At 37.7% G+C, this 16,853-nt stretch overlaps 1 protein-coding gene and 1 non-coding gene across 3 annotated transcripts in view; one reads left to right on the top strand and one right to left on the bottom strand.

Moving 5' to 3' along the window:
* The window catches only part of LOC139720918 (glutamate decarboxylase 1-like), a 60,775-nt gene extending 49,203 nt beyond the window's left edge, over nucleotides 1-11,572 (top strand). For both annotated transcript variants that reach the window (XM_071632248.1, XM_071632249.1), the window contains exons 7-15: nucleotides 535-589; nucleotides 1,242-1,358; nucleotides 2,506-2,570; nucleotides 4,011-4,089; nucleotides 6,863-7,012; nucleotides 7,716-7,765; nucleotides 8,778-8,832; nucleotides 9,934-10,023; nucleotides 11,154-11,572. In XM_071632248.1, coding sequence (XP_071488349.1) covers nucleotides 535-589; nucleotides 1,242-1,358; nucleotides 2,506-2,570; nucleotides 4,011-4,089; nucleotides 6,863-7,012; nucleotides 7,716-7,765; nucleotides 8,778-8,832; nucleotides 9,934-10,023; nucleotides 11,154-11,339 — 847 coding nt within the window. In that variant the 3' untranslated portion in view covers nucleotides 11,340-11,572. The remainder of the gene's footprint in view (nucleotides 1-534; nucleotides 590-1,241; nucleotides 1,359-2,505; nucleotides 2,571-4,010; nucleotides 4,090-6,862; nucleotides 7,013-7,715; nucleotides 7,766-8,777; nucleotides 8,833-9,933; nucleotides 10,024-11,153) is intronic.
* Nucleotides 5,529-5,601, bottom strand: Trnat-cgu (transfer RNA threonine (anticodon CGU)). Its single transcript has one exon. It is a non-coding gene; the product is annotated as a tRNA-Thr (tRNA).
* Nucleotides 11,573-16,853: the final 5,281 nt, after the last annotated feature.

Raw genomic sequence — 16,853 nt, 5'->3', positions numbered from 1 at the left:
ATGGAATGTGAAATGAATGTCTGTCTTGTCCGTGCTTGTGGGGTAAGCATAGACTGAAAAGTTTTTCTAAAACATATTTATGTGTAAATGATATATGTCAGGCAAGTCGTTGGCAGATTATTGATACATAAATGTGCCTAAGTTGTATAAAACAAATCAGCAACCTTAAAGGAATTTGTCTACGAAGAAGTGAATAATTCGTGTGTAAATAAAAAGCGGCTACTTTAACTGAACAAATAACCCATTTTTGTATTTTGGAAATTATTTTTTTTTGTGTGATTTTTCACAATTCCCCAAGGCAAGAAACCGTTATTCAGAAACGGCAAAATAAGCATGGAATACTAATTTTTCAAAATGTACTCGGGAAAATCTTGAGCTTGTTTAAAATTCCAGTATTTCTTGAGTGCATCAGGCGTGTAATATTTCTTTGAACCATCTTGATTTTCTTGAACCAATATCTGGAGGTTTCAGAGTCGACCCATGTGCGATAAATGTAACTAAGAATCAATGTCTTACTCTTCACCCATCATTCAGGGGTAAGATGAACGCCGAAGATCTAGAGAACAAAGTCCAGCAGGCGATCGGGAGAGTGAGTATGAGCGGTTGCTGACGGAAGTTGGCGCCCTGCTGCGGAATTGGCTGGAAACGATTTCAGCGCATACAAACACGAAAAAAAAAAAAGAAGAGCTTTATAAACTTAAACGTATCGACCATTCACTCTCTGGTTGCAGCAGTATTCGTGAAAGATGAGTAATGAAGAAGTGATGCAAATATATGAGACCAGTAAACTGTTATTGAATACGAGAATACTTCGTTTTTTAATTCTATGAGCTAAGCTCTTCGAAATTTCGAGATTAAAGTGGAAAATGCCAAATGATTAAGCCTTCCTTCATTTTTTGCCACTCGCAGCGTGATTTTCAGTGACAATCTCACCTGGCATGTTTTTAATTTTCCCAGAAACCAGAAATTTATGTTGGCTTAAATCAGAATTTGAGAGGGATGTGATCCATCTTATTCAATTGTCTCCTCTGGTCACTAAGAGTGCCTGAAAGTCACTGTTCGATGTGAAAGATCACTGTTTGGCGATTTTGACTTCAAAAGTGATTGGTGTTTGGTCCAATAACACGTTTTGGTCAGCCAAAGTTGTTATCTGCTATCGATGAGATGTATCAGCGTAAGGTACAGCTAAGTTAATGTTTGATTATGATTAAATAACGTGATATTTTATATTGTCTACACAGGGAGACAAACCGTTCTTCGTTAACGCTACGGCCGGAACGACTGTCGTTGGAGCCTACGATCCCATCAACAAAATTGCAGATATCTGTACAAAGTACAACCTATGGATGCACGTTGACGTACGTTTGTAGACATTTTGTAAAGATAGATAGATAGATAGATAGATAGATAGATAGAAAAAGAAAGAAAGAAGAAAATGTCATGATTTCATGTAGGCCGTGCATACTGTATGGCAAATTGTTATTCAATTCAATTCATTATTTGCATATCAATAATATATTGACAGTTCAGGAACTGTTTTAACTTGTGAATGGCCAATAAGCTTATAACAATTATGTCTGTCAAATACTGATTACATCGTACCTTTCCTATGGCTTTCCTTCATTTCCAAGCTACCATACCTTCTCAGGTATTTTTATTCGTAGACTTGGGAAAAATAGGCCCTATGAGAATATATCCCGTGGAAATACTTTGTATATTCGTATATACATTTCAGTAAGAGTAGGATATGTCATCCTGATAGAAACATCGCTTTATTACATCATGTTTATAGAATATAGCTTCCTCTTGTTCCTGGCTTCCTGCATGTCTGTTGTATAGTATTAGATATGTATGTTTTATCAAGGAGGTATGAGAGGATACCTCCTTGGTTTTATTTGCTCAGACCTTCTCATGTTTTTACATCTTTAATGGCTATTTCTTCTTCTTTTTTTAATCTCCGGTTTGTAATTATAGTAAAGCAAATATAGTAACCTCACAGGGTAGGGGACCTACATTGTACTTGATCGCGTTGATTGTATGTCTTCATGAATTCATAATATACTGAAACCTCTTCATGACCTAATTCACAAACAACATTGTAAGGATTCACAGACGTTTTTGATACACGTTTGTAGTTTTAGAGGTACACCACGTGTTCGAGTTTATTAACCCTTTGTGTGTCACGTTTATTTCCTCTCCGTAGAATATTGTGTGTAAAATTTGCGCGCATTTCACTCATTGGCGCAAGATTAAAAAAAAAAAAAACTCAACAAGAGGTTGACCGTGTGGAAACTGAATAGTTTGAATACGTATTGTACATGATGCAGCAAAGTTCAGGGTTTTCAACCAAAAACCGTTTTTAACTCATCTCTGCGCTTGCCACGGGTCAAGATATGCCAGAAAAAAACATCACAAGCTATCTATTAGTCATGCTGGCAGCTTTGCGAGTGAAATTTTTACAATGTTGATTTCTCATTGATGATTCTTCCTCAACGTACATTGTAGGCTGCATGGGGAGGGGGCGCTCTACTGTCACGCAAGCATAGACACAAATTAGAGGGACTCAACCGGTGAGTATAATGCATCTGCGTGTAAAAGCAACGTAGTTTGTATATTGTGTGATATATACAATGTACATTGCTGATCGTTTGTATCGTTTTGTTGTTTAGTACAGCAATTTAATGTATAGGTCCTAAATGCCTGATGTTATTCAGGAAGTGTTAAAACTCCGCATGATTTTTCCTTGAAATATTGCAGATTTTATCTTTTTCTGTTACAGTGTAATGAGCGCGGGTATCAAAAAGCAGGGTTGAAAATAGTATGGACACGCCTTTGAGAGGTGCGTGTTGGTATGGCAAACATTTCAAGGACGAAAGGCCACACAGTTTTGGGTTAATTACAGGAATGTAAGGATTCTGTGCGTAGGTTCTGTTTGTTCCAAAGTCTAACAGTTTTTTACTCTTTCTTTTTGTACCGGGGCGTTTCATGTCGTAATTAGTTACCAAGAGCTGCACTCCGTAATGCTTCAAAGTCAGAGATCTTTCCAGGATATCGCTAGCAATCTATAATCCCCGCCGCTTTATTCTCTTTGATCAATACCAGGGTAAAATAGTATTCCTGTTGTCTTATTCATTATTGTGAGGTGCAATTGTTCTTTACATGTTCTTTACATTATCTGTTAACAGCTGATATCATGAACAATAGAATCCGACGGAGAATGCTGTTGATTTTAAACAATGCTTCGTTTCACACCAGATTCAAGTTTAGATTTAGCAGATAATAATAGAGAATGGAACAGACCGGTGTAATAAAGATAGAACCTGAGATGAAAGAAAGCTACAGAACTCTACTGTTTGATATGCAAGGAGTGAAATTGGTGGTGACCACATGCTTGAATAAATGAATTAAGTGACGCCTCACATTCATACAGTGTACCTGCAGAAATTTTTAATTCGTAACGAAACAAAAAACTTGAATCCATTGTTTCAATGTGTCGTAGAGTTTCAATAAACCTGCAAAAATGGTTTCTTTTGGGGATATGCACATTTCCAAATTTTATTGACCAAAAACACGTGATTTTTTTTTGGATAATTGTGAGCACAAACGAATAACATTTTTCTTAGGTTGATGATGTCATCTTATCAGAGATAAGTGAATTAAAACCGCCTCATGTTAGCTCCGATATTTGATAAAACTGTCTTTTTCAGCGTTAATTACTGTATGAATTCGATTGGTTATTGCATCCTGAATTTTGTCAGTTGGAACACATTGCCATAATATTAAGTTAGAAGTATGAGAAAGTTAGGATGTATTGGGATGAGAGCATCCATGACATTGTGGTAGAAATAGTTGTTAACTTTGTTTTTGTTGTAACAGAATAAAAATTGGCATTAGTGGCATGTTCAATCTAACAAACTTGCCTGTTCGATGTTCCATTTTCGTACCGCATAAAACACTGATCATTGCCCTCAGTCTCTGTTTTTGTCTCTCCATTCTTCTTGTTTTCTCAGGGCTAACTCTGTGACGTGGAATCCACACAAAATGATGGGAATCACTTTGCAATGCGCTGCCGTGATACTCAAAGAAGACGTACGTCTGTATTATCAGCTCGAATTTGAATTATTTAACCTTCTCACCGTCTCCATAATTATTAAAATGTCATTGATATGTCATACATGTATTAAAAACAGTTAGCAAATAGCAGTGACGAGGGTAAAAGAGGAACCTCACTTCAGTCTACCCCCTTTCCCCCCATGAATTCTATTTCACTAAATCTTGTCTAAAATGAATGCACAAAAAGAAGAGATTGTATATCATCCGTGTCATATCAATCTAGATTTGTATGCAATAGTTGCATTTTCGACCAATACCGAATTTCCTACCGTGTTATTAAAATTTAATGTGCAAGTCAATTTGAAGTTGAAAGGTGAAGAAACGAGTCGCTTTGTATAGTTTACATCATGTAATGGTTTCTTTTTACTCGATGACTTTCTTGGCCACGAATATGTGTGTGTGTGTGTGTGTGTGTGTGTGTGTGTGTGTGTGTGTGTGTGTGTGTGTGTGTGTGCGTGTGTGTGTGTGTGTGCGTATGTGTGTGCGTGTAGGGGGTTTTACCAAGACCCCGGCCTCGTTTATTTCGGTAAAATGAAAGTTTATCTGTTAAGCCCACGGATATACCGGCAGGAAATGGAGTCGCTGCAAAAGGAGACATGACTCAAAGAGTTTATAACCCTTAACATCAGCGGGGAGATTGGGATTAGGAAAAGGATTGAGTAGGATTGAATTGAGGGACCACTTTTGCAGAAAATAATTCGGATATATATCTGAGATTTAACTACTCTATATGGAAATCACATTATCGGGATTTGGAGAAAAATATTTCACAGTAAATGAAAAAGCACAAAATGTCAAATTACCATGTCATTACAGCTCTCGATGTTCAGGAGTACTGGATGGCAATACAATAAGCCAGATTGACGTTAACTTATGTGTACATGGGTTCAAATATCCTTTCTTTTTTCTCACTTGGTTTGGCATTTCACTCGTTTTCAATGCGACAAAATGTATAAACTTGCCCGACGTAGCAATTTGTGGATTTCTTCCGTCATGTTCAAACAAAGTATGAACGTGCGTAGACCAGATGACCGGAATAATCCGGCAATCAACACTAGGAAAAGCATCCATTTCATTATTTTGCATTGAATGCATTAACGATTTTTTTTTTTAATTGATATTGCCGAATACCACTTTTGCTGTCAGGTGGATGTGGTGGCAAGCATCATTTATAAGGATCACTTGAATAATCATTGCATCACAAATGCTTATCTCAGTGATTTTAAAAACCAACATGCTCTGCTGGTGTAAATTACCCTTCTCTGCTCATGCCCAAAAAGTAACCTCGAACTGGCTTATTGTATCTTATCGGAAAACAGACAGACAGACAACCAACCAACCAAACAAACAAACAAATAAAAAAAAAACTGCATGATATCATGTTGCAAAAAGAAGAGCAAAATTTAATGAAAATTAGGCCTGAAAGGGATTCGAACCCTTGATCTTCTGTTTACGAGACAGACGCCGTAACCACTTGGCCACCAGGCCTTTGTTGCCGCAGTGTGAATACTTATCAATATTGATTAAAGGCTAGTTTACCCAGCAGTTGCGAGCTTAGTAAGGCGCACTTTCTTAGTTGAGCTATAACAGTGTGTATTCAATAGTTATCATTCCTTTGAAGTATATAATTATACATTGTTGTTGATATATTTTCTGTGTATATAAAGAGATAGCCTTAAGGGCAGCCTATAATAGGAAGCATTATAAGCCAGTTCGGAGTTAGCTCATGGACACATTGGTACGAAGACCCTTTCTTTTTTTTTCTCAGTCGGTTAGGGGCATGTGCACTCGTTTTCAGCGCAAATGCTTTACGTCAAAAATTATGGAATCATCAATCGTGATCAAACAAAGAAGGAACTTGTGTAGACCAGATGGCCAGAATGATCCGTCAAATTACACTTGGAAAAGCATCCATTTCATTACTTTGCACTGAATGCATTAACAATCTCTTTCTATTGATACTACCAAATACCATTTTTTCTGTCAGGTGGATGTACTGGCAAGCACCATTTATAGGGATTGAATGAATAATCATTCCATCACAAATCCTTATCTCAGTGAATTTAAATACTAACGCGCCTGTTGGTACGAATGACCTTTTTCTGCTCATGCGCAAAGTGGAACTGCGAACTGGCTTATTTCTCTTGGCCACATTTTGATTTGATTTGATTTGATTGTTTGTTTGTTTGTTTGTTTGTTTTTTGGGGGAGGAGAGTTTGGGGAAGGTAGTAACTTTATAATAAGAATATGGTAAACCTTTTTATGCTGAAATTAAAAAAAAATCACTTAGGTGATGGCAAAATATTGTGTTATGCATGATCTGCTTTTCAACATCATGGTTCTCTACTATACTCTGCTCTGCTATACATTGTGATGGGTGATTTGTTTGTCTGACAATAATATTTCGTTTCGATTAAAGTGTATTTCTACCATTGCTCTACAGAGAAAAAACGTCTGCGTTCATTTTGTTTCTACAGGCATTTGAGATCAAATATCATGTGAATTAATGCTTCCCTGTAAGCACCTTTCATTTCAAAAAGCACACTTCTGATTATTAGTGTATATGAATGAATTATGTACATTATAGTTATGCATGATAGATGATCATTAATTACATTCGAAATTCAACTTCTTTCTCTTTGCCAACCCCCCTTCCCATTTCTGTCTGTCTGTCCGTCTGCTGTCTGTCTGTCTGTCTCTCTCATCCTCGCTTTTATTTTGCATGAAACAAACATAATATCGGTCACAGGGTCTACTTGAGGACTGTAACTCGATGCGCGCCCCCTATCTGTTCCAGCAGGACAAGCATTACGACGTGTCCTTCGATACGGGCGACAAGACGATTCAGTGCGGGCGCCACGTGGACGTATTCAAGCTGTGGCTGACTTGGCGATCCAAGGTATTAAGATACTGGTCAGGATTGGTATGCCTTTTTTCCGCTTACTAGTAGTTTGAGCGTTTATGTCCGTGGTTACTTCGATGTACGTTGATACGGCCTCTTACGTTATGTTCATAGAGTAACAGAGTGATGATGTCACATCACGGCCGGCGGAACGGGGGGGGGGGGGGGGGGGGGGGGGGGGGGTCCCCCACTTTTTTGCACCATACAAAAGAATACGTAAGGTGTCACCACTTTGTAGGCCCCCCACTTTTTTTTTTACCCCGGATGTGCGTAAGTGACACCCATAGAGAAAGAAATACCTGGAAACCTTGAAGTGTGAGTGCAGTAAAGCTTTGTTTTTGCGCTGAAGACTTTTTTTTTTTTTTTTTTTGCTTGTCAGCTGAACGAGAAGTTGCACTGAAGGCCTTTTTTTTTGTTTTGCTTGTTAGCTCATGGAACCCGGAAGTGGAGGTTGTTTGGAACCAATTTCTATTGTGTTGAATGGCTATTAAATCTCACTTTGGTACTCTATAGACCCTACAAGACGCTAAGCGCATAAACGCTTGGGGAAAAAAAATTTCTCTTCCACCAACGGGCAAAACATGAATTTTCCCATCAGAAAGAATCATAATCTCTAGTCATAGATGAATGACCGAGAAATAGATGAATAATGGAGAAGTTCACGTGCTAAATTATTAACCAAGTTTATATCTTTGTACAGGGAACAAGAGGATATGAGACACAGGTCAACAAACTTTTCGATCTAGCACAGTAAGTTCTGAGATATGCATTCATGTGTGTGTGTTTGTGTGTATGTGTGTGTGTGTGTATCGTAGATTATGTATTATGAAACATTACGTGTACATCATAGTATATACACATGCATACTGCGGATTAGGTTGTGGATATCTTTGAAGCAGAAATAGGATCGCGGTCGAGCCGATTGTTTACATGAGAAATTGATAAGCTGAAATATGTAAGCATCTATTACGATTGGCATATTTGATTTTAATTTGATGAATTCTCTGTTCCACGATCGCTCTCCCTTCATCCCTTTCTTCTCTCTCCCGCCATCGCTCTCTCTCTCTCTCTCTCTCTCTCTCTCCCTCTCTCTCAGCCTATAGCCTATTCAAATTTACAAATTATATAAGTATTATATGTAATATTACGATACAATGCATTCCTCAAGGCCTTTTGACATCAGACAGTCATTCGGAAGTTGATGTTTTCATAAAATGTAGGTGGACCCTATCCTATTAGAAAAAAAAATAACTTTCATAAAATCGATGACTGATGGAAAAGGAATATGCCTGATGTTTTATCCGAAGGGACTGATATCCTATTGTGATGAGGTCGGAAGAGTTGTGACCTTCCCATATCAGAACTTTTCAGAATATATAGGAGCTAGAACATTCTACACATTGTTAGCAACAAACGGCACCTACTTTATCATTCGTTGGTTGGTCGAAACACTCTGAAAACATAATACTTTTAACCGTTCTCTATGCGTCACAAATTATTGGTCGTTCTTTTTTTCCACAGCTTTGCAATGCATACCCACGTTTAATGCAATATGAACATAAAAAATACAATTGCTGACTGGTATTTGACATCGGATGATAATGCCCCTAGCTTCTGCAGCAATACATATTTATAATGTTTTATGCAGTTCTCGTGATTGGCTATCTTGTATGGCGTAACCTATATTTCAAATCATCAGATGTAATTGAGTTTTATTTTGCTAGATTCACAAAGGTTTGCTCGATTGTGTATTATTCCACAGGTATCTGGTCGACAGAGTAAAAGCCAAGGAGGGCTTCGAGTTGGTGTATGAGAAGGTAAGGTAACCCTTTGCATGCTTAGAGTTCCGATTAGCACAGAAATCCCTGTAGTGTTGTATAGGCCAACACACTGTCCAAAGTCTTTGTCACACAAAGGATTAATCTCGTTAAATCTAAACACGACAGCACTCGCCCCAAACATGTAGTCATGTTACCCAACTCTCAGAATGTCGGCGGTAATTACTTTATAGATTACATTCATCAAAACGGATTCCAGTATAAGCATGATAGGGGAAAATTGAATATGAGAGTTGAATCTAGTTTATATGTGATCATTTGTACCTTTTATTGGATTTATACTTAGCCCCTCCTCTTTTCAATGGTTTCTCATTCACATACTAAACCAAAAAAGTTCTATATTCGTGGAGTGACAATTGCAAATTTTGTTATGCTGAAATAAAATCGTGTGTTCGGTTCGTAGTGCATTGTATGCATCATCAGTATAGACAGTACTCGGTAAAACATGGTTAGGTAGACATTGCCAGTCGTGAATGAAATACAAAAAAGAGAGAGAAATATTTAGCGAAATACTGAGTCCACCACGTTTCACTTGATTTATAGTGTTTTATTCTTTGTCTACCATAAAATCTTACATTTAGGTGCTTGTGTTTCTAGGACGCCACACGCACACACACGTACTCTCCAACAGAGAAGCGGAATGTAATTATAATCTGTGCAATAGATTTTAATCATGTCATCATGTAATAAAGTTTGATGGTCAAGATAGAACACATGGATACGAAAATATTTGCTATTCTCTCAAACTATCTACATAGAATTGATTACCGTATCTATCGATGAGTACATCCAAGAAATATATCGCACCTAATACGTTATATCTAAATATGTCTTAAAAGAAAAATATGTTTTAAAAGAAAAAGAATCGGAGTGTCTGATGCCCGGACTAAATTCTGGTCCATATATTCTTGGAAGATTTCTGAATGTGACAAAGATGTCAAAGGGTAATTACAACTGCATCTATCATGTTATATCCCCAACCTGCTCTCTTTCCGTCACCACACTGGAGCCCCCACCCTCCCCCTCTTTCAAGTCCATTCTCCCTCTCTCACTCTCGCTCTCTCTTCTCCACCGCAACAGCCCGAGTTGACCAACGTGTGCTTCTGGTACTTTCCGCCAAGCCTACGGGAGATGGAATCATGCCGAGAAAAGCAACTAAAGCTTCACAAGGTATGCCACGGAGGGTTGCAATCGATTATCAGTAATGATTTTGATGCTGGTTTTCATATCAACTAAAACGATAGTCATTAGTGATTTTGATGTTGTATTTCGTATTAACCAAATGCTCAAACTCAGAAGTCCAGTGGTTTCACATGTCATCAGCTTTGATGAAGACGCACACATTCCCTCAGTTAAAGGGATAGTAACGTGTCGGCTGAGATGGGGCTTCAGGTTTCCAACGTTTTTCGACAATGATTTTTTTTAGATAATGATAAACATCTTATGAAATATGAAAGAGCATAAAATTCCGAGAGGCTTTCAAAGTTCATTAGATCAAAATTGGTTTTGAAATGGCTAAGATATCCAAAACAAAGTGATCCTGATAAAAGGTGGGACTCACCTTTAATATTAGGATCGCTTTGTTTTACTTTGTTTTGGGATAACTCAGTCATTTTCAAAACCAATTTTCATATACATAGAACTTTGATTGCCTCTTTGAATTTTAATCTCTTTCATATTTCATAAAGTCATTTTTAAGTATCTCGTAAAAAGTTAGAAGCTGAATCATCACCTCAACCGATACTATACCATCCCTTTAAAGGGTGGAGCATATCAGCGGCTGGGCCAAAGAGAGGAAAAAAAAATCTTCATCAGATTACCAGACGAGAAATATTATATTCTTAGGATGTTTGAAAAACGCACACACGCACACGTACACACAATTAAGTAAGTTAAGTAGAAAATGATTATCCCAGGGTCTACAAAATATACCGTGCTTTCGAAACTAGTCCCAGAGGACGTGATATGATACAGAAATTGTACTATGTTTCACGTCTTTATGACGGACAGTTTAGAAGATCTAATCAAAAAGCACGATGATGATGTTGTAGACTCTCTGTAACTCTATGCCTTTCCATGTTACACATTACTTTTAGATGATGATGATTCCAAGACGATTCGTAGTTCTTAGCGTCTTTTTCACAACTGAGATCAAACTCAACTTCACTAATTTCATAAACGAATGGTTTCATTTGCAAGGTATGGGGAGGAATGGGTTGTGTGTGATACTCCCGAACCGAGAGATTATTGTTTTGGTACAGAGACTGTGGAAATGATTACAGTGTCTTTCTTTGTTGAAGGTTGCTCCTGAAATTAAGGCGAAGATGATGAACAAAGGCACCGTGATGGTTGGATACCAGCCGCTGGGAAACAAAGTCAACTTCTTCAGGATGATTGTCTCGAATCCGGCTTCGACCAAGAGTGACATCGACTTCCTTCTTGACGAAATTGACAGGCTTGGGAAGCAAATCACGTGGGAAGAGTGAAAGTACCACGTCATCGTGGAATCGTCCAATCATCTTCCCTCTTTCCCATCCTCACCCCCCTCCCCCATTTTTCGAAAGTCAACGAACTTTGTGGTCATATTGGTGTGTTCAGTTAGGTGTGAATAGAGCCACATTCAATATTACTCAAGAGTTTGGCAAATTCGGTGGCGGACACGTTGACGTCGTTCGGTGCTCGGTTGCTTTTAGTTGGAAACATGTTGAACTATCCAGAATAGGGGATGCAGACTTTACTTATTTGATGACAAACATCTGCATATATACAAGCAAGTAAATGTCAGCGGAGAAAATAAGTCATCTACATGTGTACTTTACTTGTAAGATGTTAATTTTATTTATCTGCGTATCAAATTACATATATTATGAAACGTCTGCCTGGCGATGTTCTAATAACGTGTCATTCTAATTGCTTGTTTCTGTCACAGAGAAGCTTAGTCTGTCACAGACCACAAACTTTGTCGATGTATTTTCTGATGGTTTAAATGCCCAGGTTCAAATGAATATTTCATTGTCCTTCTGAACTAGTTAGAGCATACAATATTATTTCGGTATCATAAATTGCATTATGTATATATATATCATCATCATTGACGGATTTAACACTGCAAACAGCAGAGAGTGAGCATGATTCCATCCGACTATAGATATGCACGAAGAACCTTCTGGGGGCTTATAGGACAAGGCAGATTCCCTCACGTATTTTTACAATAGAGAAAATCCGTCCAGTCGAAATGGTGATTAAAATGCAAATCCTTCGTGGACTGATTGCATCCCCACTGTATTAAAGGAACTAGATAGCGAGAAGACCAAACATGCAAGAAGAAGGGCATACACAAGAAGGAGACCTATATCTACTTGACAAAGGAAAACAATGAAACACAAAGTTCGAAAGAAAATTCACTTTGAATACAAATGCACTGTTGATCAACCGTGGTTCACATCGTAAATTCAGGACGGTGAATGTATAATAAAGGCTTACTATCACTGAGGCTAGACATAAGAATAAGCGATAGCTATCAATTTACATACGTCATGGGGATTTATTTGCGGTATTTATTGTGACAATAACGTATCCTTTCCCGTGTTTCCCTTTTTATTGCATGTAAATGTAGTCATATGGATTTTATCGCAGGATTTGTCACACGTCTGCGGTCTTGTCAAGATTTCTTTTTCTCTTCGTACTAAGAGTTAGGTTGAATTTTGCATAAGATATGATGTGTAGACGTGCACATGGGCATTCTTTTTCATTTAAAAAAAAAAATGAAATCTAAAAAAAAAATCTCATCTTCTAGCGGGTTCTGAACCCGTTCGTGCTATGAATTAAGACAACGCTGATTTGAAAAGACATAAATCATTTTAAAAGAAAACAATGTGTGTGCATGTATGTCTGTTTCGTATGTATGTATGTATGTATGTATGTATGCATAATGACTGCAGCGATCCCCGTTTTATCATGATAAGGCCGTGCTCTGGTATACGATGCGCATCATATCAATCAGGAGCTGCCGTTGCTATGAATTTAAACTTCAGCGTGTTTATTTCCCAGTTATGTATAGGATTTTTTCTCATAAATTTGAAAATGCTGGAAGGGTACAAGTGGATGGAAAGCGTGGGTGGGGAACGTGGGTGTTGAAATTCTTAGACGATTAGTTTAAACTGAAAGTGCACGGAGAGGCAGAAGAAAGCTCACTTGAGCCAGGACGTCTTCAGCATTGTCGACCTAGCTATAAATCGGGTGTGTTCATGACCCGTATACTGTTTAAACAAGATTACATGTAAACTTCCAAACAACATAATGCCTAAGTGATCCTCCCCCCCCCCTCATGAAAAGACGGAGAAGAAGACGGAGAAGGAGAAGGGGCAGAAGAGAGGAAGACGAAGAAGATGAAGCGGAAGAGGAACAAGGAGAGGAAGAAAATGATGGCGAAGAAGTGCAGAAGGAAGAGGAAGAGGAGGAGGAGGAGGAGGAAAATAAAGAAAAGAGGAGGCCAGTTGTTATAGCAGACTGAAGCTTTCCCGATGGAGTGTAAATCTCATCTCGCATCCTGTTGTTACTAAAGGCAGAGGAAAAACAGGTCCATTTGTCATGATGCGATCTTTCAATTCGTCCAAGGAACTTCCTGTAAAGGCTTTACAGGTTATGTTAATCAGAAACAAATGGAGAAGCAAAAACAGGTATGATGAAAGTGAGACAGTATATTGTCATCGCCATGACTATTACAAACAGACATCATGATTGTTCTGTTTGATATTTTGTTGCTTGTCTCCTGCAAACACGACAAGAAATTGTTCCTGAATAGAAGGAACAAAATACAGACACAAACACATAGACGCAAATACACACACACACACACACACACACACACACACACACACACACACAAACAAACATAAAAACACAGGGTCTATGTATATGTAATAGATATGTATAATATAATACGCATGAAGATACCAATCCATCACTATTCCATCCGGCAATAATCATCGCTTTAAATTATTGGATTTTATTCGCAAATCTGAAATGACCCTGGAATGAGAAAGTGACAGGGACAAAGAGAAAAGGAGTTAGAAAGAAAGAGGGAGACAGAGACATAGATTGCTATTTCGATTATCAAACGCTTTTTTTTTTCATTGTGCACAATAGCTGGCAGCTGTAATACGATCGAACAACCACACTTCCGGTTTTTTTCGGTTTACGGCGTCATGTTCGCTGGACATTCAGTGGCAAAAAAAGGGGAAAATAAAGTGGTGGTATCAAAGAAAACATCCTCTTCATAAGACATGCTAGTAGTCTGCTACTCTGAATTAAAGCTAATCAAAGTCGGTATGATACGATAGCCGAGTGGCTGAATATATTATAATGGCCTTCATATTTGATGCATTCATTACTATCGTGTTTGTGTGTGAGAGAAAAAGCCACCGTCTGTAGGATTCAACTGTCCGATTCAAGATATATGCAGTGCCAAGTTTAGTGGTATATCAACTGGCGAAGAGTTTGCCCTCTCCTGGTTTTAATGACGGAAATGACTGTCGTATCTTATGTTACAGCAGATATCGTAGCCCAATTGTAGATATAAAACAAATTGCTCACTAATGTCTATTGATATGGTAGTAATGTATTTAACTTTTTACTGATTCATTGATGAAGAAAAATGGTTTAATTGATCATTACATTATGATTATGTTTAATGCGCAAAAGTTTAAAATAGTTGCAATTCGTATAAACAATACCTGTTCTATGCAAAGGCATTGACTTCTTTGCACGTTCAACATCCTTTCGACTGATGATTGCTTTGATGTTGTCAGAAATTTCTTGTTCCTGTTCTTGGTGTTCAAGAAGCCAAGAGCCAAGAGCCCAATATCAATATCAATTTCATTATCATTGGTAACCGTAGTGCCCGCAACCATTGATTACACTCAGTACAATGATGATCATCTAAAATTATGTGAACCGCAAAGGATTATATGGAAAGTGACATATCATATCTAGAGAAAAGACGGGTGTATTAAGCAAGAGTGAGATTCATGGAGCAAAAGAAATATGAATGTATATTGAGAGTAATGCGAGCAATGTGTCCTGCCTTGTGAAGGACGTGGAAAATATGGTAGTAACGAGAGTATGTCATCTTCGATATGATGTACCATATTCTCATCTAACATCATGGTGTCGTCTTGGCCTGTGCAATGGCGTCGTATTTAGAACGAAAAAAAGAGAGAAAATGATCATATTATGAAAGGGGCTCTCTCTTACAATTACGAAACAAATATCTATGGTCCAGTATCATTATTCGGAATATTTTCCTCTACGACTGTAAGACTCACACACCATCATATACGGGGTATGAGGTTCCGTGATGTATGTCGAATAGACAATATTATGGAAATCTAGCAGGGGTGTAAGTTACCGCCATTTTGAAAGTGTTTTCTCCACATCGTCTGTTTGCAGCACAATCTCTGCAGAAGGATATGCCTCTACATTTGCAAGCCCGCCAAATCTGTGTCAGACAGTATTGAGACTCGAGGATTACTTTCCGGACAAGCCCCCAATCTTCACTTGTTCTGGCATGACAGTAGGGCATACTAGAGCAAGGGGATTTCATATTTTTTGAGGAGAGGGATTATAATCATAACAAGCAGGAAAAAAAAAAACAAGACCTGAAAAAAAAAGAAACAGAAAGCAACTCTAAATCAGTTATTGTAGAACAAGGAGTTATTTGTTATGCTATCATGATAAGTGAAATTTGTACTGTATTAAGGAAACTAGCTCATCCAAAGCTTAAAGGGATGGGAGGATTCAGATTTTAACTTTTTTGTGAGATACTTGGCAACTACTTTATGAAATGTTAAAGAGCATACCATTCGGATACGAATTCATTTTTTTTTATCTATTTTGAAATGGCTGAGATATCCAAAAACAAAGTTGAAGAAAGCAATCCTAATATCCTTGATATCTCAGCCATTTCCAAAACAATTCTCATCAAATAAACTTTGAATTCCTCTCAGAATCATATGCCCTTACGTATTCATGAGAGGTTTCTCATTATCTGAAAAATTACCGTCAAAAAATGTTGCAAACCTGAAGCTCCATGTCAACCGAAACTCCACCATCCCTCTAAAGAGAGCGTCTTCTATGTTTGTTTGTTTTTGTTTTGTTTTGTTTTGTTTTGTTTTGTTTTTTTTTTTTTTTGGGGGGGGGGGGGGTAAATCTAAAGAGCGCAATGCTTTCCTGCAGCATAACAGTCGCTAACCGTTTGTCATGATAAATGAAGAAATGAGCGTAATATATTTCTGAAAGGAGGTGACAGACAACTTCGGTCTTTCACGAAAAGAGCAATACGAAATTCTTGACGAGATGTTCTTTACTCATTGCAAAATGGAGTTGTCGGCTTGGCTAGACATAAACTGTATCTTATGGTAGAGAGACCTATCGCCAGAAGAGCAATTTTCTCGCTCCCTCGCTTTTTATTTATCTTTTTTTTCAGGGGGAGGAGAGGTAGAGAATATTTTATACATTTTGTGTCAATATATTTCATTCCTCTATCCCGTTATCCCCCTGCAAGTTATGTGAATATTTATGATGTTGATTAACAAGTCAAAGAAATATTATGATATTAATGAGAAATATGGATTTGCATCGTTTGATTTGATAACACCCTAGAAATTCTCTGTGCAATAATCCTGTTGCCATGTCTAGTGGAACGGAAAATTGTCAAAATGTGACACTTTTGTTGGTCGTGTTACCTTGATTGTGCATCATCAATGTTTAACAAAAGGATTTCAGACATTTGTATAGTCATGTTATATCCAAATATTGTCATCGAAGATTAATGACATCAAAAATATATATTGAAATTAAATTGTGATGGATGAGTATCTACAAAGTGTGTGACGAGCGTTTTTGTTGTACTGTTTATGACATGTCGGAATACTCCAGCATGATGTTACCTTTACAGTGATATCAAAATCTAAACATCGGCAATGCCTAATAGACAATCT

Source organism: Diadema antillarum, unplaced genomic scaffold (assembly GCF_040938485.1).
Source record: "Diadema antillarum isolate AM-2024a unplaced genomic scaffold, OU_Dant_1.0 scf00000134, whole genome shotgun sequence".
Taxonomy (NCBI): Eukaryota; Metazoa; Echinodermata; class Echinoidea; order Diadematoida; family Diadematidae; genus Diadema; species Diadema antillarum.
Note: the sequence above shows the minus strand (reverse complement) of the source record. Positions and strands in the feature narration are given on the sequence as shown.